We start from the raw sequence: 27,645 nt of genomic DNA, 5'->3' as shown, positions 1-27,645 counted from the left end.
TGCGGCCTGTCGCTGCGCCCCCATGGGCTCCTGCTGCGGGTCCCCTTACCTGTGTGAAATAAACTCCATGTCTCTCGGGTATCTTGCAGGCCTGTTGGAGGAGGCAGACGCTGTGCCCAGCAAATGCTGAGGGACAGAGCTCCTCTAGGCTCTCATCTAGCAAAAGCCAATTCCATACTGGGGTGTGGGGTCGGCCCCAATGCAAAGATAAGAAAAGCAGGCAGCAAGCCGGGGAGATGAGTTACTACCACTGAGTGAAGGGAAAAATGATTTCAACGCTATACATGCAATTCCCTGAATTAAGCCAAGTGAAACCTTCAGTGCGTGACTATACAAAACTTTTATTCATTTGCACTAGGAGTTGGGCCCATTGCCAAGCAGCAACCTCAGTGCCCAGAAAGCTGACAGCCAGTACCAGTCACTTTGAGGTGGACACTCACTGGTACAGAATAGTCCAGCAACACACCTCCAGGAGGGCACGCCAAGAGGCCAGACCCTCCACCCTCCAGGAGGACAGGGCAGGGTGGCCACCAGCTACCCGGTCCCAAGGCCACACTGGCAGACAGGCCTGGGTCCCGTAGAGAGAGGAGGGCCCCGGGTGACCCGGCTGAGGTGCCAGGTGGACAAATTCAACCACTGAACTTTAGTCTGAAGCAGCACAGAGTTCTGGGGAAAGAACCATTTAGAAATGGGCCCGAGTTCCTTTGCGTGGAGAAGCAGCCTGGGCAGACAGGGCCTTTGGACAGGACAGAGAGGAATCACTCTGAATGCTGGAGCCACTCCCAAATGTCCAAAAACTCAAAACGCAGAAACAGGACAGGGAGAGACTGGATGACTTCAAGTCTGAGAACCGAAATAGTGTTTGCATAAACATACTTCAAAAGGCACAAGGCGGAAAAAAAAAAAAAAAAAAAAAGCACTTCCGAGTGATCTGTGTGCAATCTACTAATGAACAAATAAATATGTGCAAGGTTATTAACGCATCTCCTCTTGCAAGACAGACCTCACTCCACAAAGATACACACCGACACAGGCTATGCACATCTTCAACTCAACAGAAACATTCAACGCCATCATTACAGCCTCCACATAATTTATAGTACCCAGAACATTACTTTATAAACTGCTGTCAAATTATTATTCAACGTTAATACCCAAATACAGAATTAGAAAAATGAAGTTTTAACTCGAGCATTCTCAAACTATGAGCTCTAAGTTTGGTCTCTGCAGAGGGCTGGCTCGCAGGGCCTCTGATGTGCCCCACGTCACCCCCATAATGTCCTCTCCGATCAGCTGCTTACGCCTGGTCTTCCAGAACAGATCAGAATTTGTCTTCACTGTGATAAAAGGACCACCTTTGCCCTACAGTGAGGTAAAACCAACCTAACTGCAAACATCACCCAAGGGGTGATGGAAAACGGGGGCTACACAGCTCTCAGAAAGGGGAGAGGGGACTTTTCTAGCTCTCAGGCAGAACGCTGAAACACTGACTGGAAGAGCCCATGACTCCAGGGAAAGGCGGACTTGACGAGGAAGTGTGTGCTCTGGCCTATTTCTGTTTTAAACGCAGCACACACTCCCTGGCTCAGATCGGATGGAAGGAAGGGTGTCTGCCCAGGCCGAGGCTCACTGAAGCACTCTGCTCCAATGAAAGCAGTTTCAAACAGGACAGCCCCAAACTGGTTCCTGATAAAATGGATGAAAACATTTTTGATAAATGTACCCAAGAGAAGACCTAGGCTGGCCTTCTGAGCAGAAACCAAAGGGAGCCTGGTCTCGGCCTGTGAGAACACTGAGGAATCTCGGGAGACACCCGTGGGAGCTGGCACCCGTGGGTCCCCAGGCAGATGGCAACTTCACTGCAGGTCCCGCAGGTTGATGGTGCTCCCTGTGTGCTGTGTGTCCTCAGGCCCAGCCACTCCTTCAGCTGCAGGAAACACCTCCTGCAAAACCAAGGAGAGCAATGAGGGGGGCAGAGGGCATGCTGGGCAGAGCAGGACAGAGCAGGACCACCTCGCAGGGGGGCAGCCTCACAGCCACTCGCCCAGTAACCGGCAGGTAAGGTGCTTCTGATTTTCTGCAACTAAGGACTTCATCTCCCTTTATTTTAAATGTATGTGCCCAGAAAAAAGAAAAAAGTATCAATAAAAATAAGGGAAAGTGAGCTCAATAGGGTGTCGTAGGTTTTCTCAAAAATGAGATTGTCCTGGCTGGTTTCCTAGTGTTGCCTCCACCTGGCACACAGGCAGCATCTTGCCCAGTCACCAGGCGTCACTCCAGGACCAGGACACCCCAGCACCCACTGCGCGTGACTCCACCCTCCTGCTCGGAGAGTTCCCACCGTGAGGGGCAAGGCCGTCCGTTCTCCGGGCACTGACGTGTGCAGGGCCTCGCTCTTCAGAGCCCTCTTGGAAGTGGGAGCACCAGGCAGAACGGAGGAACGCTGATGCGGATCTCTGGACACGCGGCAGCAGACCTCCCTCCAAGGTGGCCCGCTCCAGCGGTCGGGGCCGACCACTGCGCCGCACGTCAACTCTTAGTCAGCACTACTTGGACACTGAGGAAAATATTGAAGAGCCCAATCTGAGTGCAACAAAACTAAAATTACTATTTGGACGGACTTTTTGTGTATTTAAGCCAAACTGTTAGAAATGTGAGGGCACATACATACTCGCATCAGGTCCCAGTCTGAGCTACCCACCGCCACGACACTCAGCTTAACCACTTACTTAAGCAAACTAAATTGTCCAGGTCTATTTTGCCACCGACCAGCCTACTTTCCACAGGAGAAAGTGACTAGAATTTCTAAAGTATCTGAAAAGTGGTAAATTTCACCTGGTTTACAGGTGCCACAACAATGAGCAAATCAGAGCTTCGTTCCTAACCATTTCTCAGTCATTTACCCAACATCCTGGCCACCAACCCAGTGAGTCGCCTCTCCAGGCTTCCCTCCGCCACCCGCCTCAGGGAGCCGGAAGCTTCCCGAGAGTCTCACTAACAAGCCCAGAGTTACAAAGCGTCCAGACCTGGAGGACATAGATGGGCACATCGACCGCAGCATACAGGGGGTGGAAGGCGGAAGGCTGTGGGCTGAAGGCCAGTGGCAAGACTCCTTCACCTGAGGGGTCGTCCTGGGGAGGCAACAGAACAGCTTATTAACGGACCCTCCACCCGTGCTCCCGCAGAACCAGCCCTGCCCACAGCAGTGCAGGTGAGGCGATGCCCGGCCCTCGGAGAGAGCTGAGCGGCCAGCAGGGGGGCCCGGGTTCTGATTATTCCTGCTGGTCTTCACTCCCTCACCCTGATTGCAACTCACAGCCTCGTAGGCAAAGCTGGGCCCAACCCCCCAGCCACCGGCTGCTGCTCATGCCCAGGCCCTTTGCCCAAAGGCCTCCTACACACTCTCAAATCCGCTCAGTCCAAGCGGCGTCCCTCTCCAGGGGGTGGCTCCTGAACTCTGTTGGGGTTTCCCACAGTTGTCCCCGAGCGCCCACACGCACACTCAACAGCACCTTCTCAGACCACCCGGGAAGGCTCACCCCTGCCCTGGCCCAGAGCAGCTGGAGGTCTCCCTGAGAGGGGAGGCTACCAGGTGCCTAATTGTCCAGTTCAGAAAAGGGACATGCGAACACTCCCCCTTCTACATCCGCACGTCGGCCCCAGGCCGTCCACAGCCACCACTCAACTCCTGTGCCGCGCCACCAGCAGCACCTCTCCACCCCTCCACGCCTCCCGCAGGAGCGTCCCATGCACACTGCCATGGTGCAGATGAGAAAACTCGGACAGTGTGTGTGGAACGTGCCCAGGACTACACCACTGCACGGGAAAGGAGAAAGGTGAAAACCCAGGTTTCTCGGCCTCAAAGTTTACATCTCTGACCTGCCAGCCGTGACCATGGTAGAAGGGCTTAGGCTGGGCTTCCCCCTACTTCCACTGCCCTCATCTTGGGAGGCTCCCCCACCACTCTACTGTTCCATCTCCCTCACCCCAAACCTGGAAAGGAAGGACAAGCTTTCCTGCTCACCTCTGTGGACAAATCCAAACCCCACCAGATCCTCACACGACTCTAGGTTTTCTACAACAGTAAGGCCAAGCCCCAAACCCCGAGGCTGTCCCCACCTCCCCTTTACCTACATGAATCCCGCAGACCTGCCACGGTAGCATGGTGCTCTCTGGGTGCTGAGGCTTCCCAGGACTGGAGCCCACTCTGGATGGGGCCACCCGCCCCCTCTTCAAGCAGCAGTCTGTGGCGTCTGATGGTGTGGCCCACGCTGCTCCGTGGCCCAAGCTACAAGTCCTCCTTGGCTTCTAAACCGCTTCTCTCCCAAAACCCTTCCAAGTCACCTTACTTCCCTATTCTAATCCTCAAAAACGAAAACTGAAAACCCAGGTGCAGGCAGAGGCACAGGGCGGGGGTGCTGTCCAGTGAGCGTTCAAGGCAGCCAGCTCCAGGCACGTGCTGGGCCCCGGACACAGGTAACAAGTGGATAACCCTGCCCTTGAAGGGTTTGGCTTGGTAGGGAAGAAAGCAGAGGGAGGGAAAAAGCCACCTGCTCCGGTGTGCCACAGCAGCCCCAAGGATGGGGTGACCAGAGCAGCTTGCAGAAGCCCCTTCACCCCAGCCTTCAAGAAAAAAGCAGGGTCAGGAGCACAGGCCTGTCTGAGGCTGCCTCACACAGCTCCAGGACAGTTCCAGGGGGTCTCAGGCAGGATTAGGACACACTGTCTACACCTCACAGCACTCCGAGCAAGACGTGGAAGAAATTGCATGGTGGGGCGGAGAACCACACACAGGGAGAGCGTTGTGACACTGTGTCCATCCTATAGAGGTAAGGCTTGGACAGGTGGAGTGTGACAGGATGGGCAGAGGATGGGTCTCAGAGGGATCATTCACAAAGGAAAACAGGACTTGGGGTGACTCAAAAGGCAGGAGGGGAAGGTGGTTCGGCTGCAGCAGTGCTCACAGCCCACACGTCTCCTCCTGGCCTGCCAGCTTACCTGCAGTAACTGTACCTGGACGCACGGCACGCCTGCTGCTGGGGCTGGTCCTGGCAGACCTCCACTGGGCACAAGATTCCCATATAACCACGAGCCCTGGCCTGCATGGATGTGAGCAGGACTGACCTTGTCTCCCTTTACTTTCCTCTGAGTAGACCCTGAGGATCCTAAAATGAAACAAACCGACACATGCAATGCCCGGTAAACTGCTCAGGCTGCTGTCCTCACTGAGGCCACGCTCTACAGCAAGTCTGCCTGTTAAATGTCACTTTGCACAGCCCTGTGGACTGAAAATTACTCAACTGGAAGAGCGATGAGAATAAGAGGTGAAGAAAAGCAGGACTTTGACAAGAAAGTTCAGCAAATGGAAGCACAGCTGTCTCCTGGACAGAGAGCCACCAGACCCAAGTGGCTCATTTTGCAAGGGCAGACTTCACTTCCCTCCAAGTACCATGGCACCTGCAGGGGAGCCCCCCGAGACACGGGCACAGCTAACAGGCTGCCCAGTAGCACCTCAGGGAAGCAAGGTCAGGTAGGGTCCTGCAGCCCACTCTGGGGTATGCACGAGGCAGCTGCCAGGCCCTTCAGGTGGTGTGTGTCCAGCTTCCTTTTCAAAATCCATTACTTTGTTGGTTGCAAAAGCATACTTAAAAAAATTAAAGTCAAAGAAGGAAAATCAACCCTAAAGCCCAGCAATAGCTTTTTGACACTCACTGCATCTGTGGGCAGCACGAAGCCCCTGTGGCAGCCTGGAGGGCGTGTGATGGCAAGTCTCGGTTCCCCGAGACAGTTCCCTTCGCTGCAGGGAAATGAGGTCCCATCACATCAAGCGCTTCCTTTCCTGCGCCATCCGGGGTCCTCGGCCTCAGGGCACCAACTCTCTCATGTTGGATCAGCTCTGGCTGTCTTCCAGGTGTCTCCTAACCATTCCACCTGCTTTTGGTGGCAGAGCTGGGCTGGGACAAGGGTGAGGAGGGTGACTGCCGAAGTGTGGAATCTACAGACTCTTCCTTAACATTTAGAACCCACGGACATGTTTGCTCACAGGAGGCTGTGGTCTGTGTCCCAACTGCCCACTGGGCCCCACGAAGTGGCAACGAGAGGCAGTGTAGGGAGGGGGGAACTTGACCCCCTTGGTGCACTGGGCGGGCGGTCTTTAGACAACTTGCCCAGGAAATAAAAACTTTACTTGTTAGAGCCACCGGGGCAGGGTGTTCTGTTACATGACCCCAGATGATACCCCTGCTGTGTGTCATGAACACTTATGATGACGAGAAAGGAGTGTATGTCTGTCATGGGTGCCGGACTGCACACCGAAGCAAGCAGAGGCGGCTGTGATGACCACACAACCCTGCCTCCTGACCAGTGACGACATTAAATGCAACATGACCAATTTAACAAACCAATCACAAGATCAAAACTTCCTTTCTCAATCCACACGCCCCTACCCGGCATAGTAATCTCTGCACTGAGCTGAACTTTGCTTCAACGTTGTCAACAGCTATCCAAGATGCTGAGGTGGGCAAGATAATCTTAAGGAGTGGGTGAGAGATGTAAATCCAGCAAAAAGCTTCTGGGAAGCAGACCCAAAAGAGCGTCCTAATCTGGCACTTAGTAGCTTAAAGTGAGGGCCATGTGGCCTCCAAGCCCCGACTCCTCCACACCACCTCCCCTCCCCAAGGAGAGCCAAGTGAGGCCTGGGGCACAAAGCAGGCTGGGAAGAGGCGCTCCACATACACGGGCACCGCCACCGGGAAGATCCCTTCAAGATGCCCTAGCTACCATCCTCACCCCAAGGGGTGATTGGCGCTGATGAATCCACACGCTCCGGAGCACGGGGTCTGCCAGCTGTCTCCACACCACTGGCTCAGAGGCCCACCTGGTGTGTAGACTGTGGTAACTCTGGGTCATGCAGGGGGCTCTCTCTACTAGGGTTCCTCAATGAACCGCAGAACACAGCAATTTGATCTAAGTGACTGCTTTCCAGATTCTTCTAAGGGTGGGAGATGGGACTCACCCCATGTCATGGATAATGGCGGGCACTGGGATTCTGACACATTTCCATGTGTTTAGTCCTATGAAGCTATTAAGACGTAGGAGAAACACGCACATTCACAGGGCTTTCTGTACAAACCTACCTGGGTTGAACTTCATGACACTCAAGTTCATAAGCCACTGTTTTCGGGTCCGATGTCCTTAGACAGGAGCTGAGTAAATGTTACTGGAATTCTCTTGTAGAAAGAATAGCTACAAATGCCATAACCCTCCAGTTAACTGATAGCCCCGCCGGATCCTTCACCCCCAGAGGCTGCCTGGCCATCCCTCGCTGCTATTATTTCAGTCGACTTCTATTATTTCACGCTGTTTTGGCTCATTTACAGAAACCTCTTGAGGCTGACTGATCTTTAAGGCCTGTGCCTCTGCTCCCCTCTGGGTGTCTTTACCCACCGACAGAGCAAGCTGGGGAGAGTGGTCTCAACGGGTCACCTGCCTGTGGACGCGCCTGAGGGGTCCACTTGTAGAAAGGCGGGTAGAAACATTTTCCATCTTAGAGGGTTACTGTTAAATATTAAATGAGCTAATACATGTAAAGCACACAGAGCACACAGTCAATGTTGGCTCTTGGTAGTTTGCCATGCTTTTAAAAAACCATAAGCCTCTCATTTACTCTTTGACCAAAATGGAATTTCAATATTTTTTCCCAAAAGGCCATCATTGCTCATTTACCAATACATGGAAGTCACTTTTACACACACAGGAGAACAGCCAAGATGGTGGGTATTTCCCAGGTGTCCAGCCTGCCACGGGCAGTGGCACCGCCATCTTCAGCTGCAGGAGCTTACAAGAGGTCCTAGCAAGCTCAGTGCAACTCCTCTCTGCTGGTTTTTCCATGTTTCCTTAGGATTTCTTGCTCATTGGTTCCTAGACAATCACTCTGAAATCTCTCTGGAATTTCCAGTGGAATTACATTCAAGTATGTGGGGAGGGTGAGCATGTAGCATGTCTGCAACAAAGACTTCTTCCTTCTTGCACCCCAGAGCTGCCAGCAGATCTTGGCTGGACCTTTGAGTCAGGTCCAGAATCGACCGCTGCTCTTCACTGCCGGGCGACCACGCTGACCTCGGCCACTCTTGGAACTGTTCTGCTCTCCTTCCTTTCGGTTATTTTCAGAAGAGCAGCTGGAATGATCTTTTAAAATAGATCATGTCACCTTTCTAATTATGCCTCCAGTGGTTTCCCAACTGACTGCGTGAAAGCCAAAGTTCTGACAAAGATCTCCAAGGCTCTCAACTGCCTGGCCTGTCAGCAACTCTCTGACGGCTTTCCCGAAAACACTCGCCTGGGCTGTGCCATGACAACGGCCTCTCCTGATAGCACCCTGCAGCCTCAGGCGTGAGCCCTTCTTCACCTTGTGTCATTATCTCTATTATCTCTGTGAGGCTGTATTCCTCTTATACAGAACTACAAACCACCAGACCGCTTTCCTTGTTTGCTCACACTGCCATTCAATTCACTGCCTTTCTTGTTTATCGAATCGGAATGCAAACAGCGATGTCTGTGTTGTTTACCTGTGTTTCCATCTGGCACACAGCTAGGCTGGTCACAGGGAGGCTCCACCCAGAAGCATTCTCGCTGTCTCTCAGTCAAATTTTGTCATTGCCATTTCGTTCCGGCCCTCTGTGAAACTTCCTCCAGATATTTTGCAATTTTTTTTTGTTATCTTAAATAGGTCTTTTCTCCCACTGCATTTCCTAACTAGTTGCTGCCACAGAGAACATTCCTAATGGTATACATTAATTTTGTAACAGGCCACTTAAACATCTTTTAAGCTCTAGTCATTTTTCAGTTGATGCTTTTGACTGTTTATTAGAAAACCCAAATCATCTCAAAGTTATTTGTCTCCATCCTACAGTTATTTCTTTTTCTTGGCTTATTTCAATGGCAAGAAGTTCCAGAACGTTAAATACCAAAAGTAACAATGGTAATAAAAGAAATTCCTGGGTGCACGTAGAATGGCTCTGGTAACTCACCATGGAGTATGATGTTGGCTCTTGGTTTGGGTTATCTATTATATTCCTATTTTATTGGTAATATACATTAATTTTTCAAAGTCTGTTGGGAAAATCAGTTTTTCATTGACCTGTTACTGCAATAAACCGAGTAACAGACTCCCTTACACTCGTAACTCTCAAGCTACCCAACTAAATTCCATTGCCAAAATTGCGTTTTATTGAGAACATTTCCATTTTCAAGTATCACTGACTTACAGCTCTCTTTTTTGAAGGGTATCTATGTCAGGCTTTGGAAGTGTCCAGTTTTCCACAGCACTCTGGAACACCATCTCCTGTATATTCCACAGAGAAGCAGAACCTGTCTGTGTGACCGCTGGGCAAACGAGCCAAAGAAGAGCAAACTTCATCCACGGCTGCTGGAGGGTTTGTCTTTATTTCACAGAATAATGGTGGTTTCTGTTTTCCTTAAAAACTATGCATTTTATTGCAGGTACTCCAACTTATTATCAAGGAATTTACATGGTATTTATATGAAATTCAATTATGCTTTTTCCTTTTCTTGTGGTAGTATCATTCAGAAGTAGAAGATGACTGACCAGACAGAGGCTCTTGTCCACCGGAAGGATATTTGTTTGGCCCAGAGAATGTTTTTCAATATCTGAATAGGCTGTCACACTTCCATCTCAAAAAAGGATTTCTGACTTAGGTTTGTTCTTTTCCCATCTTGAAATAAGAGCCTACTTTCTTATTTAATAGCTGCTTTCTTTTTAACAGAAAAGGAGTCACGGCATAAACTTGCATCTAGTTTCAGCCACAACCCCGCCCCCTCATCTATAACAGCAACAATAATTAACTGACATTCTGTGTCACTTAACCTGTATTATCTCACTCTCTCTCCATAAGAATGCTAAAGAGGTGCTTTTATTACTACTTTACAAAGGAGAAAACTGACGCATAGGAAGCTGCTTGTGCAAGAACTCAGCTCATAACCACAGTTACCCAATTCTTCCGTAAGCATTTGTCGTTGGCTTTTATGTCTTCTTTTACTCAAGAGTTTGGCAGGTGTCTGTTTTCTATGTAATTTTTACTTCCTGTTTTACCACATCATGGTCAAAAACATGTACTGCTGACTTGATTTTTACTTTCTGCTATCAACTTTGTTACAGTTTTCCTGATGGATGGTTTAAATTTATTCAGTTTAATTCTATGAATATTCCATGGACATGGAACATTTATTACATCAATTTTATTAATTCTATTGCAAACATCTTTCATATTTTTATATTGTCCGACTTGATCCAAAAATGAGTTCAATTAACCACTTCCAATATTGCTTTTTATTTATCAAATTCTCCTAGATTTTTGAGTTTTTACTTTGTGTATTTGATATTGTGAGGTTTCATGTCAGTCTCTAGTAGCAAGTCGTGAAGCTCTGCGTGTGAGTTATATGTGATTAGCAACCAAAATACAGGGGAAATCTTCCCTGGTCTGATTACTTTCCTCTGAATTCTACACCTCTGATCTTAGCATGAATTCCTGCTTTGTGCTTACTTTTTCTTTTATCTTGTTTTAATTTGAACTCCTCTAAATATTTCCATCCTGGATGTGCCTCTTCTAAACAACATGTCATTGGAATTTTGCCTCTTAATTCACTCTTTGCCTCTTTTACCAGGAACAGCACACATCTTTATCATCCACAGATTCATGTTTCGCTGCTACTGTCTCTTTGGTGGACACTCTACTTTCTCTACTCTGAGAGAGCAGAAAAGCACACATTTGTTTATAGCTCTGAAATTGGTTACATTTTTTAAGCTTATTTTGCTATCACTTTCAAGAATAAAATTTCTCGACTTTTTATGTTGAGAAAATATTCTGATTATTCTGAGGTGGAATGCCACGTGCTAGGGCAAAGAAACTGGCACGATTTTCTTTTCTACGTTCAGAAGCAATCCAATGGGAATAGTCTTGGATTTAAACGCTGCATCTTGTTTTTTGAATTATTCACACTGCACGATTTTGCTTCTGTCCTTAGCTACATTGACAATAATGAAGTCTCTACTGTCGAAACAACTTAATCCCACCAAATCCCGTTACCTTGCAACTTCTCTGTTCTTGGACTTACTACACCTTAATCCCCTAATCAAACTCTCCAAACCCAAAAAGCTCCCAAACCATTTACCCTCTAAGATTGGAGCCAAAAATACTTTAGCAGCACCAGCTGACCTGAACTGGTGTCTCTTGAATATATTCCACCGAAAAGTACTGGTATAGTGAGTAGTGGTGTTAATAAACACAGACACATGAACTATATTACTGTTTTAAAATTTGAACTCTGATGAATTAAAAACAGTCAGTGTTGGCTAATATATATATAAACTCACTTTCGGGCACTGACCACTGACAGCCTAGACTTAATGACTCCCAGGTAGGAAGGAGCAACCAGCAATTCCAGTGTCCAGGCCTTGGCCTCCAATACCATTCTCCAATGAAAGGAACAGGTCTAATTGGGGAAGTGGCCACTTCCAGGGCTGGAGTAAGAATACTGTAAGATGAGCCTGATAGTTCTTCATTCTCCTGCCAGAAAGACTGAAGCAACTCCTTAAGCCCCACCCCCACAAAAACCAGGAAGGGACATATCAAAAGCACACAAGAATCCAATCAAGAGTTCCCAATGGCCACAGCTAGGACAGTTTAAGCAGCAAAATACTGACAATATTGATGATCCCATACTGATTATAACCAAAAAGGTGCGATAAGTACTTCTGAGTGGATGCAGATATAACTGAATAAATGGAAGAGAAAGTACAGTTCTTTCTCTCACAAAAGAATTCTAAATAATGTATGCCCAAGAATGAGGAAAACAGGAAATCACCATCAGAACGCCACAGTAATACCACAGGCAAATCCACTCTGAAGTGCTGACTTAGTAGGAGCCTTAAGGAGAAACAGGGCATTTACACAGTGAGTGAGACTGGATTAACCTTACCCAAGGAGAAGTATGGCCTTTGCCCCCAGCTCCTGGGAAGGAATCTCAAAGTTTTGGAATGTCCCACTTTGAGTGTCTATTTATCTGGGTGCCCTGGAGCCACTCCCAAAGAATCTAACAATATGACTTATGCTGGAAGCTTGAGGTCACAGTGTCAGCCCACCTTAGGGAGGAGCTGGTGACTAAGGCGGCCACGTGGACAGTCAGCACGTCCGTGCAGTCGAGCCCTGATCATGTCTGGGCAAGCAAGGCCCTGATGAGTTCCACCGGCTGGCAAGGTTGTATATGTCGTCACATGATGGGAGAAGCTAGAACTATCCACAACTCCAAGGGAAGGACAGCTAAAAGCGCTGGGCTAGGACTAGGCCCTACTGTTTCATGTCCCTTGACTATTTCATGTCCCTTCACTGCAATACACCATAACCTTAAGGTCTGAGTCCTGGAGAAGCTGATGACTGAAGTGAAGGTGAACTTGAAGACCACCAAGACCGAGCACACCATCTCAAAAGGAAATCCTCCAAGTATACACTTATCAACTACACACGGAAAAGTAACTTCTCCATGGTTCAGTCAATGAACATAAAAATGTTTTGCCCCACCACTGGAGGATGTTAAGAAAATAGCTCATTATTTTGAAAATTAATATTCAGACATTTATCCTGACTTTTCTGTAGGATCTGTACACCTCATAGTACAGCACTCACAAGACGTTGCTCTTCACTGAAGTTTCCTAGCTAGTAGTGAGGAAGGGATGACAGAGTATCATCTTTCTCCAACGACTGAAAAATTCACAGATGTAGTGACTGGTCATCAAAGGCTTCTAACACCGAATGGACAGCCAGACGTCAGGGAGAACCCATCACCACCTGCAAAGGAGTTTTGCCAGCCTACTACATACAAACACTCCTCCAAGAATCAAATTTCAATCAGATCAAGCCTCTAGATATAATTACTAATTTATAGGAAACACAGAAGACAGAAGAACCTGTTAAACTTCATGACAGTGATGCAATCAGCAAGATCCACATTGGCCATCTCAATAGCACAAACCACGCACATTCTTCAATAAACACACGGGAGAGAGATGGAGAAAGAAGCCTACAGAAGAGATGCGAGCAACACATCAACCAATAGCAACATGAATCTTATTTGGATGCTGGCCCTGATGCTACTATAAAAAAACACGGTATTTGAAACACCTGATAATTTTTAAATGCTTGTTAGATATTAAAATACTGTTAACTTTTAAAGAAGGGATAATACATGGCTGTTTTTTTTAAATTACTAAAAAAATAATTTAGATGCAACCTCAAAACAATGCAACGGATAATATGTAATATATGCCTGAAAGTCTACAGTTTCTTTTCCCTTCAAGCTTTGATGACCCATCATGGTTAGAGTATGGGCTCTCCCTCGTGAACTCTGCCTAGTACCTGCTACAGTCTCTCATTCTCCAGATCCCACCACTGCACCACAGCAGCATATCCCATCTATGCCAACTCCAGGCAGGCACTTTGTGAGCAGCAGGGGTGACCCTTTCTCTGTCACTATAGGGCAAAATTATTTTACAAAACTGATGAAGAGAAAATAGGGGATCACTGCTACTTTAAATAAGTAGTCACATTAAAAACAGGAAGATATAAAACTCTATTGCTGGTTCTACGTATCCCTTTTGATTTTAAAAATAAACTTTAGATGAATATAAAAGACAAAGGAAATATACAAAATAATATATCAAAAGAATTCACCCTGTTACAAAAGAACATACTATAACTAGAGTAAACCCATCACTGCATCCCACTAATTCCATTTTCAGGGTGGAGGGACTGAGAGACTCACGAAGCCATGGACTAGCAGTCTGGTCCCGTATGGTTCTGTTTGGTCCACTTAATGCTTTTCTTTTCTTTTTAAAAAAGATTTATTTATTTATACAAGATCTGGGGTACAGTCAGAGGTACGGGAGGGTGAGAGAATTCACCAGAGACAGAGCAGGGAGCAGAACAGGCAGACGGACTGAAGACACTGCTGAGGGGAGCAGCGGGCGAGGCAGGAGAGGTCTGCGTGCCATGTGGGTTTCTCCCTGGCCAGCCTGGAATTGAACCTGCGCTGCAGAGGCTGCGGACAGCTTCACAGCGCGGCGCTCAACCCACTGCACCACCAGGGAGGCCCAATGTTTTTCTTTTTTTAAAAAAAGTTCAAAAAAAATTTTAAAAAGTTCAAATGAGCTGCTGACACTTTACAATTAGCTGTAATTCTGATATGATATGACATCCAGGGGCAGGCTCAACATAACTCCCACCCTGGGACACCCTGTCCCCAGGCTCTTCCCAAGGCCAAAATGAGGGGCCAGCAACCACCAAGGATCAGGTTCCCACCTGCTTTTCTGACATCTGGTCTGCTTTTGCTCTTTCCACCTGCAGCCTGCCTAGTAACGGACACCGGAGTTTGCAACTGCTAACTCTCACACGACCATTTTAGGTAAATACACCCTACTTGTACTGAGGTTTGTGCAACTAAGTTTTTTTCCTTAAGTTCACATAAAACTCAAGAATTGATACAAGGGCACTACAAACGCAAAAGTTACACAAAGAACATAAGAACTCCTATTCTATGCGCTTCTGCTCCTTACCTAAGCCCCTCGGTGGCGCTCGCCCCCTGCTCCCCCACACTGCAGCACACACAGCCTCACCTGCATTGCTCCCAGTTCCTTTCTGCTTTTTTTTCTTGGCTAGTTGAATGGCTCGGGAATCAGTTCTTGCTGAGCCCCCACTTTCCTGAGACCAAAGAAAAGTGTGTCAGTCACTTGATGCAAACAGCAAAGGCAGGGTGGCAGGGTAGCAAGGGAACTACTGAATCGCATTAAGTCTGTTTCTGGAACAGAGTTGAGTCCAATAATCTTTGAGACTCCAGCAGAGGCTCACACAGAATCAAATGCTACATCCAATTATAGTGACAGCTAAACGAAGAGTTGGAACAATATACATAATTTTATTATCCAGAGAAGCAAAGTTTATTCCTCCAAAGACTAAAACATATTAAAATATTTTACACAGGAACTGTTATAAAAAGAATTACATACTTCTCTGTTGTCTGAAACAAATAACCAGCCTTCCCTTGGTGATTCCGGATTAATTTGCTGTAGCACTTGCCAACCCTTCTCATAAGGAGCCACATCGCACTTGTGCAGCAGCCCTCAGGTGGCCCTGGTTCCCATCCCACCGCAGAGGCTACCCAGAGCAGCAGGTAGGTGCTCTGCTTAGTCTTAAAACACCAAAACAATCATTGTGTTACCGAATTCAAACAGGATTCAAATAGGCCTTCAACTGTCAGGAATTTGTTAAAGTTTTTAAGAAAAAGTTTAATATTTATCACTGGATAGAGAATAGCCCTCAACAGCTTGTGGCATACCTGTAACCCATTCACCACACACCATCTGTGCTCAGAGAATCGAGGCAGCCCAACTTCACACAGCTAGCGAGAAAATGAACAAGGGGTAAGGATCAAGATTGCGCCAGCTCCTCCTGCCTCCACCCACCACGAAGGCTCAGGAGATAGTGGCACCGGAGAACCACCACTCCCCAAGGCACTCTAGCCCTGCACACAGGCTCCGCCTTCCCCCTCATTTGAGGCCCGGGCAGCTCCCCTCCTGGCCCAGTCACCTGCCAGCTTAGCAACTGCTGTGGCCACTGAAGCAAAGGTTAGCAAGCACAGCTAAGCCACTGACAAGCAAAACTCCAGAAGAAAGGCGACAGACCGCTGCTCAGACAGAAAGAAATCAAAGCTGGCTCCATGGTAGATGGGTTACCACATCCCTCATAATTGATCCTAATCCACACGTTTAACTTATTAAGTTGTGATAAAATAATAGTTAACATTTTGAGCAACACAAGTATCACCATCAAATTTAACCTGTGCCACAAAGGAAAAACCAATTTGATCCTGCCCATCTGAGATGGAGAAAAAAGTCAGACTCTTTCCAAAAAATCTTCAATTAAATTATTTTAAATTAAATTATATTAAATGTATAACTGACATAAATAGAACTAAAGTATACTAACTATTGAGCCTCAAAATATAACCTCCCCAAATATAAAGGCTCACAAACCATTTCCTCCTCATCTTGTTAATTCTAATTTTTAAAAAAAGGTTTTTGCAGGTTTTTAAAGTTTCCATTGAACCTTCAAAGACAGCTGACGTCATGATTCCTCTTCCCCTGGTCATTAGTAAATCTAAGGATGTCATTACGTAAAAAGCACAAAGGCAGAACATTTCAACATTATGACATAACCCAATTTTTTGGGAAGAAACATTATTATCATGGAATCACAGAACTCAAAAGGACCTTAGAAATCATCTAGCCAAACCCCTCATTTTAGAAATAAATGAGAATTTAAGGCTCAGATAGGTTAAGTGATTTGCTCAAGGTCATAAAAGCTAGTCAGTTCCAGACTCAAGATCAGAATTCGTATTTCCAGACTTGTAGTCCAGGGCTCCATCCTTTTGCAAAACAGTAAGAAATGTCTGCACGTACATGATTAATCCAGAACATCCTCAAAATTGAGTGTAAGAGAGGTGAGCTACGTGGTGGTGACCGAATATAGCACTTCATACCAAATAAAAGCTGCCGGTCCCTGCACTGAGCCCTGAGTCTGTCTGAGGGCTGTGCTTTTCTGCAGGGTTGGAGAACACAGACCGGGGCACCCCTCTGCTTCGTTCTTGCTGCCTGACAGCATCAGGGCGAGGAGGCGAGTCCGGTTCCACTTTGATTGGCGCCAGCAGCTCTGGGACACTGCTGTTTCCCTGGGGGGCGCTCGAAGAGGTCAGTGTGGTGGTGTCTACTGCTAAGTTACTGCTGGAGGTCAAGGTCTGTTGCTCCTGACTCAAGTCCTTCACAGGCAGAGCCACCAAACAGCCTAATGCTCCCGCACTCACAGTCTGCACGTCATCCATACTGAAGCTGCCCTGCTGAAGAACTGGGGCTGCTGTCCCAAGAACGAGAGGGCTGTCCAGGCTCGGAGGAATGTCACTGTGGGCCACCAAGACCAGTGGTTCCACGGGCCCGAGAGAACTATTATTAGCAGGGAGGTTGCCCCCCAGAGAGGAGCTCACAGAAGTCACATCAATAGTCAGGATTCCAGGGTTCAGCGCCTCCTCAGAGGAGCCGGGTGCCCCACTACCGTCGCCAGGGGCGTCGGAGAAGAGTGCCGCCAGGTCTATGTTGTTGAGCTCGCTTTGGCCTGGGCTGCCGAGTTCACTGCTGGGCGTAAGAGAACTAGGTGCGCCGAGCTGAGGGAAGAGATCTGAAAAATGAATGAATATTCCAGTTATTTTGTGCCCTCAGAAGACTAGAAAGTTTTAGCAAATGACCCATTTGCTTTGGTGGTAAGGGGAGCCCATCTGGGGGCTCCATCCTAAAGCTCCTAATCCACAGTGCCTAGGGGAATAAGATGTCCAGTTCTCTGCAGCAGCCACTGCCTTCCTCCTGCCCCGAGGCCCGGCATGTACAGGTGGCCACAAACTGAGGAAGGCACTGCTTGATGGTGTGTGGGCATCTTTCCAGCTTATGTCAAGTCCTTGAGCTGACAGGAATTTCTCCAAACAGAAAAAATGACTCAAGAATTCCTAATGTCATATTAACTGATAACAGAAGAAGCAAGACTTGAATCCATGTCTTTTGTAGCTTCAGACCCTATACTGCTATGCCACAGTATCTACCTCTGAGACTAACACTTTCCATGGAAAGCAAATCTTCAGAAGTCAGATACAAGCTGAACTCTGCCTCTAGGCTACTTTTGGAATCAGCTTGTGTCAGTTTAAGTCTCATCAAACTATGCCCCACTCCACAACTAGCTGCCACTCCAGAATGGATCTGAGTCATCTCGGGGTGATCAGTAGGAAGTAACTGGCCTAACTCTGGGCAGGATCAAGGCTACAACTCTAGGGAGGTGCAGAGAACTGGGACATTTGATTCCCCAGGGCACTGTGGACTAAGAGCTTCAGGACAGAGACTCTCCAGATGGGCTCCCCCTACCACCAATGTACTCCCTCTAATGCTCCCTCAGGCCTTCCATCCCCTCAGGCTATCACCATCTTAAGAGTCTAGGGGACACATCTTTGGCCCTATACCATCAGGTGCCTGGGCCTTAAGCATCATTTAATAAGTATAGAAATATTAAGAGTCCTCTTCATTCAGTTTTAATTGCTGCGTGTTAACACTCTCCAAATATTTGATAGTTCCTCAATTAATTTAAGTAAGAATCATCCTTGGAGAAATAAGGAACATTAACGAACTTTCAAAAAATGTCAGTGAACAATTCAAGTCAGGCATACACAAATACCCGCCAGTCATCTCAAATCCTAGGACCTCCAAGCACCAAGCAAACAAAATGGGGGCTCAAAGAATGTGGGCAAAGGCATCACACAAGGTTTTGATCTTATTCTCTCTAAAGAAATTTCTATGTGTACCTTGAATGTGCCAGTGCCCGGCCAAAGGGAAAGACTCTCTCAGTCTCTGGTCTATTCCTCCCACACCAACTGTTAGCTGCTCCTCAGCACAGTTTCTAGCTTTGGATGCCCAGGCAGAATGCCGATTAGATTTGTAATATAAACCTATGGAAGAATCTATTTGAAACTCCTCCACCCCCAAAAGAATTAACCAAATTCAGAATATATCTTTCCTATAGTTGTCATGTTACAGTTTAAAAGTAGGAATAATATATGACTGCTTCCTCAGTAAATCTCTCTGTGAGCACCAACGGGGAGGGGGAGGAGGGGAATGTGATTCTTTAGAGAAATTAAAACCGGAAACCCATGCCACATTTCCACAACTTTCCAAAAATTCCCTTCACCTTGAGGATCCAGCCCTGTGAAAAGATTAAGAATTATCACCTCAGTGCAAATGAAAACAACAATTCATCTATAAATTTCCTATTTGGCTTTTAACAATTCTACTAATATGTACTGGAGACCTGCTATGTACAAGAGCCAGATAGTCAAAAATCATTAAAAAAAATTAATAGACCACCAGCATAAGGTAACAACTGTGGCCTCACACCAGCACTTCACTGCTTGTGTCACCTCAGGTTCTCCTTTGTCTTGGCTTCTCTGTCAGTGATAGCGGGGCCAGGACCCCCACTTCAGGACCACCACTGAGGATGAACTCAAACCAGGGCCTGATACAGCCCCTAGCAGAGCTGGCCCACAGTAAATGGACACCCCAAGTGCCTGTGGCTCAAGAGGTGGCAATGGATCTGGCCATCTACTCCTGGCATGCAGCAGACAGAACGACATAGATGAACTAGTATCATGTCACACATGTGGGGGCACAGGCATCACAAAAGCCTGAGAGGCTTTCACGTTCAGTCAGAGCAAAGAAATACATGAACAGAAATGAATGATGGCTTTTCCGAGAGTCAGGGAAGGAAAAAGGGCACAGTGGAGGACGACCGTCATGGATCCCTCACTGTCCTGCCTTTTCCAGGCCTCTCATCCCAATCCTGTCTTGAAATGCAACTTTTCTGATCTTCGAGGACGTTCCACGACAGTGGGATGGAGGAGACATACAAGAGTGCTCAGAAAGACGGGACTCAGAAGGATGAAAACAGACAAGGGGAGGACAAAAGCCACAGTGGGAGAGAGTCTGAAGACACAAGCCAGGAAAAGCCCACGCAGCAGAAGACTGAGTGGTCACCAAGGAATGCACAGAGGCAAGAAAGTGGCAGCAGAGTCCAAGCGAGGCCGCTGGGCTTGGAAGCCACGGTCCATGCAGGGAGATGTCACTGCACTCGATTTACTTAACCTATAAAAGTAAAACTTCAAAAAGGAGCTAAGGAGGGAGCATCTTATTCTTTCTACCTCGTTGTAGTGCCCGAAGAGGGACATAAATCAAGCAGACCTGGGCGCCTGTTGTGCTGTCTGACCACATGTGCCTTCATGCTGTGCTTGGAGGTGAACAGGCGGTTACAGCTGGAGACTGGGCAGCGGCTTTTCGGAGCACCCACATCCTGCAGGTGCTTCTTAGAGTGAATGTACAGACTGCTGCGAGCGGAGAACCTGGCACAGCAACCTGAAACAGAAGAAACCAGTGCTAAACCTAAAGATTACCAAGGAGGCAGTGCGGCCATCTTCTCATCACATCAGGAGCATGAGGCAACACATGTCCACCTTCAGTCACTGGCAAGAGGCAAATACCCAACAGCCCTTAGAACTGCAGTGTAAGGAATTAAATCCAAAAGCAAACTCTGATTTTAAAAGAAGATTGGAAGTTCCATGTCAGCTGTGTGTAAGACACGCAACCTTGGACAAATTACTCTGATTGGGTTCCTTTATCCACTACACAGGGCTGCTGGGAAGATTAAGGCAAGAATGAAACAACCCCTTGAACTCCACTGCTGAAGATGTATACCGCACAGTAGTTAAGCTACTACGATGTGAGCGACTGTAATCCTATGACACCGCGAGATGAACACTGAACAGACCACCCAAGTCCCTCTCGTTTGATCAGTGAGAAACAGAGGCCTGGATGGGTGGATGGGTCAAACAAATGGCCTTAAGTAGGAGGTTGAGTGGAGCCTGAAGCTCACACTGCCCCATTGCCCGCTTCACTGCTTAGCCAGTCAGGAAGACCACAAACCTGCATGCCTGTCAGAGGGAAAACAAGATAAATTCAAAACCACAGCCACCTTCCCTTCGCACTGATTCCCATGGCTGGACTTCTGTTCCACGGGGACCCAGAGAAGTCCTCGGCTGCTATTAGCTAGTGATATGGCAAGGACATGTAAACAACTGGTCATCACACAAAAGGCAAGATAAAATCGACATTAAAATCGTGATGTGTTTGGAAGGAGAGAAAGAGCATGCCTCCTGAGAGAACAGATGAAGGTCACAGGAGGCAGACGGCATCCGAGGTGACTGGGCCCTGATGAACAGTGGGGCCACCCACAGCGGAGCAAAAGGACACCAGGCCAGAGGTGCTGCCAGGAGCAGGTGTGGAGCCCACAGGGGCGGCAGGAGTTCAAACCAGCACGACTGGATTCCAACTCTAGCTCAGGCTCCTGTTTATCCTTTCTGAATCTCCTTGTCTGTAAAGTGGGAATGACACCTGCTTTGCAGGGACCAAGAGGATCAATCGAACAGCACAACCTACAGAATACCTGCACGGCGCCTGTGGTAGGGAGTACCTGCACAGTGCCTGTGAAAGCGGACATGCCGGGAAGGTGGGTACCCATGCCTGAGTCTGGAGCAGGGCTACTTCAGGGAAAGAAGCCATAAAGGCAGTACTGGGGTTGAGTTGGCATTCACCTTTGGTGAAGAATCATACCTTTGGCATTCTAGAGGGGTAAAGATCTTCTTAATACTTTTCAGAAAGCCTAGTTTTACTATTGCCCAATCACAGCATGATTAGTTACCATTTACTGAGTCCATAATATGGACAGATGCCAAAACAGGCATTTGTCACATATTATTGTACCCAGACCTCACAATCACACAATTAAACAGGTAACTAACTGCAACCACATCTAGTAGATGTACCAGCGGCCAGTAGTCAACCCAGGTCTGATTCTGAAGTCTGTTTTTATCCAGTATGTTACTCCCAAAATAGAGCAATTAAGTAAAAATGAGCCAACCCAACATAATGCTGCCATTCATATTGTCTTTAAGCAACTTAAACTTACGTTTAAACAATTTAAAACTTACATAGAAGTGAACACAGTACTAGATTAGAACTCAGAGTAACAATAAAATCTACCTTCCACGGGACACTCGAACGGCTTTGTGCCCAAGTGCGTGATGCTGTGGCCTTTCAGATGCTCTGCTCTGGTGAACGACTTCCCACAGCCTTCCACGGGGCAGGTGAACCTCCGGTCGTCGTCATGCTTCCTGCCGGGACAGAAAAGCAAGGTAATGCTGGTTCCGCACACAACCAGGGGCACCAGGTCTCAGAGGTGACTCTCTGTTTAAAATTCTGTAAACTATACCAAAGCACAAGCTCTTCACATTTGGAAAAAAGATCAGCATATTGCAGAAAATCTTCATTCTACCTCTAGCTTGTATAGGGAGATCTGTAATTTAGTTACCTTACTTACCTGTAACTCTAAATTCTATTTTAATGACTAAGCTACACGAGTCAGACACAACAATTAGTGCTGCTTTGATCCAGGAACAGCTGAGTCCCAAATGTATTAATGAAGCTGCTTCCACTATTTAGAAATCCTGATAATAAACAAGTTTTATAAGTTATAGAGGACAATGAGACGTGTGCACAGAGAACTGACTACCAGGCTAAAAGGACACTCTCAAGTCACCCATTCCTATTCCTAAGTAATTTTTTTTTAAAGATTTATTTATGCATACAAGAGTTGGAGTACAGGCCAGAGGTGTGTGTGGGGGGGGGGGGGGAGTGAGAGGATTCACCAGAGACAGAGCAGGGAACAGAACAGGCAGATCAACCGAAGTACACTGCTAAGGGGAGCAGCAGGCGAATTAGGAGAGGTCTGCTGCACCATGTAGGTTGCTCCTTGGCAGGCTGGGGGTTCGAACTCCTGCTGCAGAGGCTGTGGACAGCTGCATAGGTTGCACCACCAGGGACGCCCTAAGTAATATTTTCATTTTAAACCCCAGCTGCACAAGTGTAGACAAACCACCCAACCTCCATCAGTCCCAGTGCAAAACAGAATACCCACATCAGAGCTGTGGCAGAGGTTAGAGATTCACAGGTAAAGCACAAGCATTACCAGTGCACACACTAAGCCCCCCAAGGTGATTATCACCATGGAGTCTGTGGAAGAAACTTTCCTCACATAAGGAAAGCATGCACTGCAGTGTTAAGTTTTTCAAAAAAAGTCTATATAGATGAAAATCTCTTTAGGTGATCAGAGTGAATTTTTTTTAATAGCCTTCTGAACTTTCCACGTTATGTACACTGAGCTTCTTTTATTATAACTTAAAAAATCTGCACAGAGGGCCTCCCTGGTGGCGCAGCGGTTGAGCGCTGGGTTGCGAAGCTGCCCGCAGCCTCTGCGGCGCCAGTTCGATCCCCGTGGCCTCTGCAGTGCCAGTTCGATCCCCGGCTGCTCCCCGGCCACCGGAGGAGAGTCCCGCATGGTGCGCAGACCTTTCCTGCCGCCCGCTGCTCCCCTCAGCAGTGTACTTCGGTCCTTCTGCCTGCTCTGCTCCCCGCTCTGGCTCTGGTGAATTCTCACCCTCCTGTGCTTCTGACTGTACCCAGTGCATGTATAAACAAAACAAACAAACAAAAAAATAAATAAATAAAACATGCCTCTATAAAAAAAAAAATCTGCACAGAATGGAATATATTATTCAATCATAAGGAAAGGCAAATGTTGCCACTTAAGAGAAAAAGGAAGTTAGAGGAAACTGTAGTAAAACAAGTCAGAGTGACAAAAAAAATAAATACTGGACATACACATAGCAGACGGTCCAAAAAAGCAAGATACTTATAAAAACTAGCAGACACTAATAAAATGAAGATAAGCAGACTTATCTCTGAGGATAAGAGCGGCGAAGGGCCAAAGGGGGATAAGGGATGGTGGGGGGGGGGGGGCAACGACGACTAGGACTAGACGGACGGGACCCCTATAGATATTTTATCCACAGGCTTCTGCTACTGACAAACCACTCATCTCCACAGGGGGTAATTCATACACTCTCGAAGATTACCTTTTGTGCCTCAGGAGCTTAGACATGCTGGTGAAGGTCCAGCCACAGCTGTCAGAGTCACAAATAAAAGGTCTTTCACCTTAGAAAAGAAAAGAATCACACTGCGTCACTGTAAATCCAAAAGCTAACACAAAGATAAACTTTGGGTCCAAATGACGTTTTCACTCTACCTGTATGACTTCTCAGGTGAATCTTCAGACGACAGGCTTTATCGTACTGCTTGCTGCATCCAGGAAAGGAGCAAGAGAAGAGTTCTTGTTCCCGGAAATGGGCCCGGTTATGGGAGAACAGAGCACTCACTGTGATGAACGTCTTCTCACAGCCTGAGCAAAGAGAGCAAACCCTGCTCATTAGCGTGACAAAATCGCACAAGACGGCTCAACGAGTTACCCCCACCCAGCCCCTTGGGAAACTGCTGGCACTGCGTGGACAGGGAAGAACATGATTTAGAAACCTTTAGAAAGTTATGAACACGGATGGCAGGGTGGTTAAGGGCATCCAATAAGCTGGTGGGGTGGGGAACACGGGGAACTTGCCATCATGTGACTCCGAGAGGAAGCCTTCCACTCGCAGCCACCTGCTCGCAGGTTCTGCAGTGCGCACCGCTTATGTGTCTCTCCCGTGAACTCAACTGTCAATGTTACCCACAGGCAACCCAAGAAAATCCAACGAGAGAAAAGGAATACCTTAAGCCCTCATTTTACATTGCTGACAGGTTCTTGGAATTGAGAGGGTGTCCCGTGAAACCAATTTTACCACAGGCTAATTGTCATACACGTTAATAGGGATCCTACAGCTATTTCTGGTGACAAAAACATCATCAACCTTCTAAATAAGGGCCCTATACACTTCTACTAGACAATAATCATGCATCTTCTAAACCTCTTCCCCTAGTTCAGGGTCACTAGCGGCAGGAGCCGATCCCTTAAGCTCATCCCCAAAGCTCAGGGTCACGGCTGCACCAGCCCTGGACAGGACACCCTTCTGTCAGGGGATGCCCTCATACACAGGCTGAGCCACTCCAATGAACCACCTCTGGGATGTGGGCGGAAACCAGAGTACCCAAAGAAAAGCACAGAGACACCCGGAGAACGTTCGAGCTCCAGACAAAGGTCCGGTGGAGAGTCTTTCTTCCTTGTCAACTTTATGACAAGGAGGGGTTGTGCTTGAAAGGGCAACAAAACAGGGTAATGTGTGAGACTCTGATGCTGCTTGGGGTCCACTGCACCCTCCACACTTGCAAACGTCCTCCCTACCATCATCTGCAACCGGCAGCCCCTGGCAGCTGGCTTCCCTGGCTCCTTCTGCCCATTGCCTCCGTGCTCCCGCCTCTGACAAAAGAGGTCACAGGCCATCTTTGCAAGCATGGCCGTTCCCATCGCTCCATCTTCAGCTCCCGTGAAAGAAGCCAAAACATCGGAGAATTCCCCGACTTTTCATAGCAAACGTTCTCTGCTGAACACATTCATAGTTAAAATAGGGTGGAAAATGTGAGGATGCAAGAGGATTATCAAGTGTCCTTTTGCGCAGGTCTTCCCAGAGCCTTCAACACCTGCCATCCTGCCTAAAAACCACCAAGCGGACACACGCCGCCTTGCGCAGCGCTGCACAGAAGCCGGCGCCCAAGAAACGGACTCCCCAGCAACATTTAACTGAGAAATGGGATCGTCGTGCAGGCCATCGGGTACATCAGAAAAGGCTAACTCTCTGTGCCTTAGTAAGAAGCAACACCCTGGCCCCCAATTCAACAATCAAGCGCTTAGATTCTGCCTCAGCCGTGTTTCCTACCACGGCCTCCTCACCTGTCACACTACCTCTACCTGGATCAGCCCCCAGGGAGCTCATGGCTGCAACATTTAATGAGGCTTCGCTGGTGTCACTCCTGCTTTTCCACAACCTGAACACTCACTGATCATTCAACTCAAAACCCGCGGAGGAAGCCCTCATGCCTGAAAGCAAGCTGGGTCCCTGATCTTCCTCGTCGGACACTCAGAATGACACCCCTCGTGCACTGGCAGGGGATCACCTACACCCCCGTCAGGTTCCCAGAGTGCGCGAAGGAGAGGTTTTCAGTCAGTGCCCAGGAAGGATGCGCTAGACAGCCCATGGGCAAGTGGGGGGAAGATCAGAACCTCTTAAAATTCACTGTTCGTGTCACTCTTTCAAAGTCCCTCTATTTCAGCATGCTTTACACCACAGCTTCTGAGGAGGGCCAAGCAGGGATCCACCGTATCTCTGCACCCCTTGGGCACACACCAGTCTTTGTTTTAAAGGGACCGAAAGCCTCTACCGGGAGCCCCTCCCCTTCGCTCCTCACCCCCCCCCCACCCCCAGATCAGCGGTGTCAACCACCAGCACCGCCTTCCACCCAAGTCCCCAGGCCAACTCCTTCCAGGCTGGAACCTTCTCTTCCTCCGTGTGGAGGCCTGACATCTAGCCCGCAGGCAATGGCAGCAAGCGAGAACCCCTCTGGGTTTTACCCACATTACTTGGCCTCCGTCTCTCTCATCCCCCAAATGAGGATAACTTGTTGGAACTTCACAAAACCGTGAAGTCTGCAGATGCAAATTCAAAAGGGACACAAACTGCAACGCGCCATACACTGGTCAGCCTCCCCGGGGGTCTCAGGTCCTGCATCCGGCTAGATTCCCCAGCGCGCGTCCAGCACGGGGTGCTGCCCCCGCCCCAACCCCCGGCTGACGAAAGACTGGGGACACGGGAAACTACAGACCCGAGGCCTGACTCAAACCCCTGGAAGAGCCTTCCCGTGGATGGAAGCCCCTGAAAGTCTGCAGCCAGCCGCGCGCGGCCCCGGGAAGGCCCTCGGGATGGGTGGTGCGGCCACCGCGATGGTTCCGCGGCAATGCAGGGCTTGGTGTCCACTCGAATCACCCGGAAAACACCAGCACCCCAACCCCGCGGCGCCCGCGCCCCTCCCCCTGGGCCGCGGACTTTAAATCCCGCGGGGCGCAGCAGCCGGAGGCGGGGAGGCGGGGCGCCTGATTCAGACCCGGGGTCCCGGGAGCCCCCCGCGCCCGCCGGCCGCGCGCGGTTACCGGGAAAGTCACACTTGTAGGGCCGCTCGGGCTCGAAGTGGCTGCGCTGGTGCGAGCTGAGCTTGGCGTGCGTGGGGAAGCGCTCGGCGCACACCTCGCACTTGAACAAGTTCTCCTGCTCGTGCCCCTTCATGTGCGCCTTGAGGTTGTACACGGTGGTGAACTTCTTGCCGCAGCCGCCCACCGGGCAGCCGAAGGGCCGCAGCTTGTCGTGCGACTGCAGGTGCCGCTTGAGCTTGTAGGACGTGGTGAAGGCCCAGCCGCAGCCGTCCAGGGGGCACTTGAAGGGGCGGCGGCCCTGGCTGCCCCCGTGCGTCAGCAGGTGCACCTGGAGCTGGTGCTTCTTGGCGAAGGCGAGCGCGCACTGCGGCTCGGGGCAGCGGTAGCCGCGCGCGGGGCCAGCGGCCGGGGGTGCGCGGCGGGCCTCGGGCGGGCGGGCGGCGGCCCCGGCCGGCGCGGCGGGCGGGCCCCGGGGGCGGGGCGGGCGCGGGCGGCGGCGCGGGCGCCAGCGTGAGGACGCCGCGGTCGAGGCGCACGAGCAGGTCGCGGCCGTCGAGGGCGACGGCGCCCGCCAGGGCCGCGCCGGGGCCGGGGGCGGCGGCCGCGCCGCTCGGGCCCGCCGCGGGGCGGCCGGCGGGGCTCGCGCCGGCGCCGGGCTCGGCCGCCCGCGGCCCGGGGGCCTCGGCCGCGGCGTCGCGCGCCACCTCCAGCAGCACCACGAAGGCGTCGCCGCCGTCCTCGGGGGGCGCCGGGCTCGCGCCGGGGCCCGCCGCCGCCGCCCGGGCCTCCCCGCCCCGCGGCCCCGGCCCGCCATCTTCCTGGCCCCGCAGCAGCAGCAGGCGGCGGCGCGCCGCGCCGGGGCTGGGGGGCGGCCCCGGGCCCCGCCGGAGCCGGCCGGGGCCCCCGCCGCCAT

The 27,645-nt window shown here is 49.3% G+C and overlaps 1 protein-coding gene across 1 annotated transcript; it reads right to left on the bottom strand.

The window, feature by feature from the left end:
• Window positions 1–267: 267 nt before the first annotated feature.
• On the bottom strand, window positions 268–27,645 carry ZXDC (ZXD family zinc finger C). Its single transcript, XM_054698975.1, has 13 exons — window positions 27,613–27,645; window positions 27,239–27,469; window positions 26,733–27,156; window positions 23,847–23,999; window positions 23,677–23,755; window positions 21,746–21,876; window positions 19,892–20,062; window positions 16,609–17,297; window positions 15,406–15,468; window positions 14,687–14,771; window positions 4,999–5,165; window positions 3,027–3,131; window positions 268–1,943 (listed from the first exon to the last, which is right to left on the bottom strand). Exons 1-13 carry the CDS (start codon window positions 27,643–27,645, stop codon window positions 1,857–1,859), a joined length of 2,418 nt encoding a protein of 805 aa, XP_054554950.1. The 3' UTR covers window positions 268–1,856.

This window comes from Talpa occidentalis, unplaced genomic scaffold (assembly GCF_014898055.3).
Source record: "Talpa occidentalis isolate TD23 unplaced genomic scaffold, MPIMG_talOcc4v2.1 talOcc4.10, whole genome shotgun sequence".
NCBI classification, from domain to species: Eukaryota; Metazoa; Chordata; class Mammalia; order Eulipotyphla; family Talpidae; genus Talpa; species Talpa occidentalis.
This window is presented reverse-complemented; position numbering and strand designations above follow the sequence as displayed.

Coding starts and splice junctions, on each gene's coding strand:
- ZXDC (XM_054698975.1), bottom strand. CDS start 27,645: ATGGCGGCGGGGGCCCCGGCCGGCTCCGGCGGG. Junction 27,470..27,612: donor CCCCGGCCGGCTCCGGCGGG/GCCCGGGGCCGC, acceptor GCGCCCCCCGAG/GACGGCGGCGACGCCTTCGT. Junction 20,063..21,745: donor GTTCGAGTGTCCCGTGGAAG/GTAGATTTTATT, acceptor CTTCTGTTTCAG/GTTGCTGTGCCAGGTTCTCC.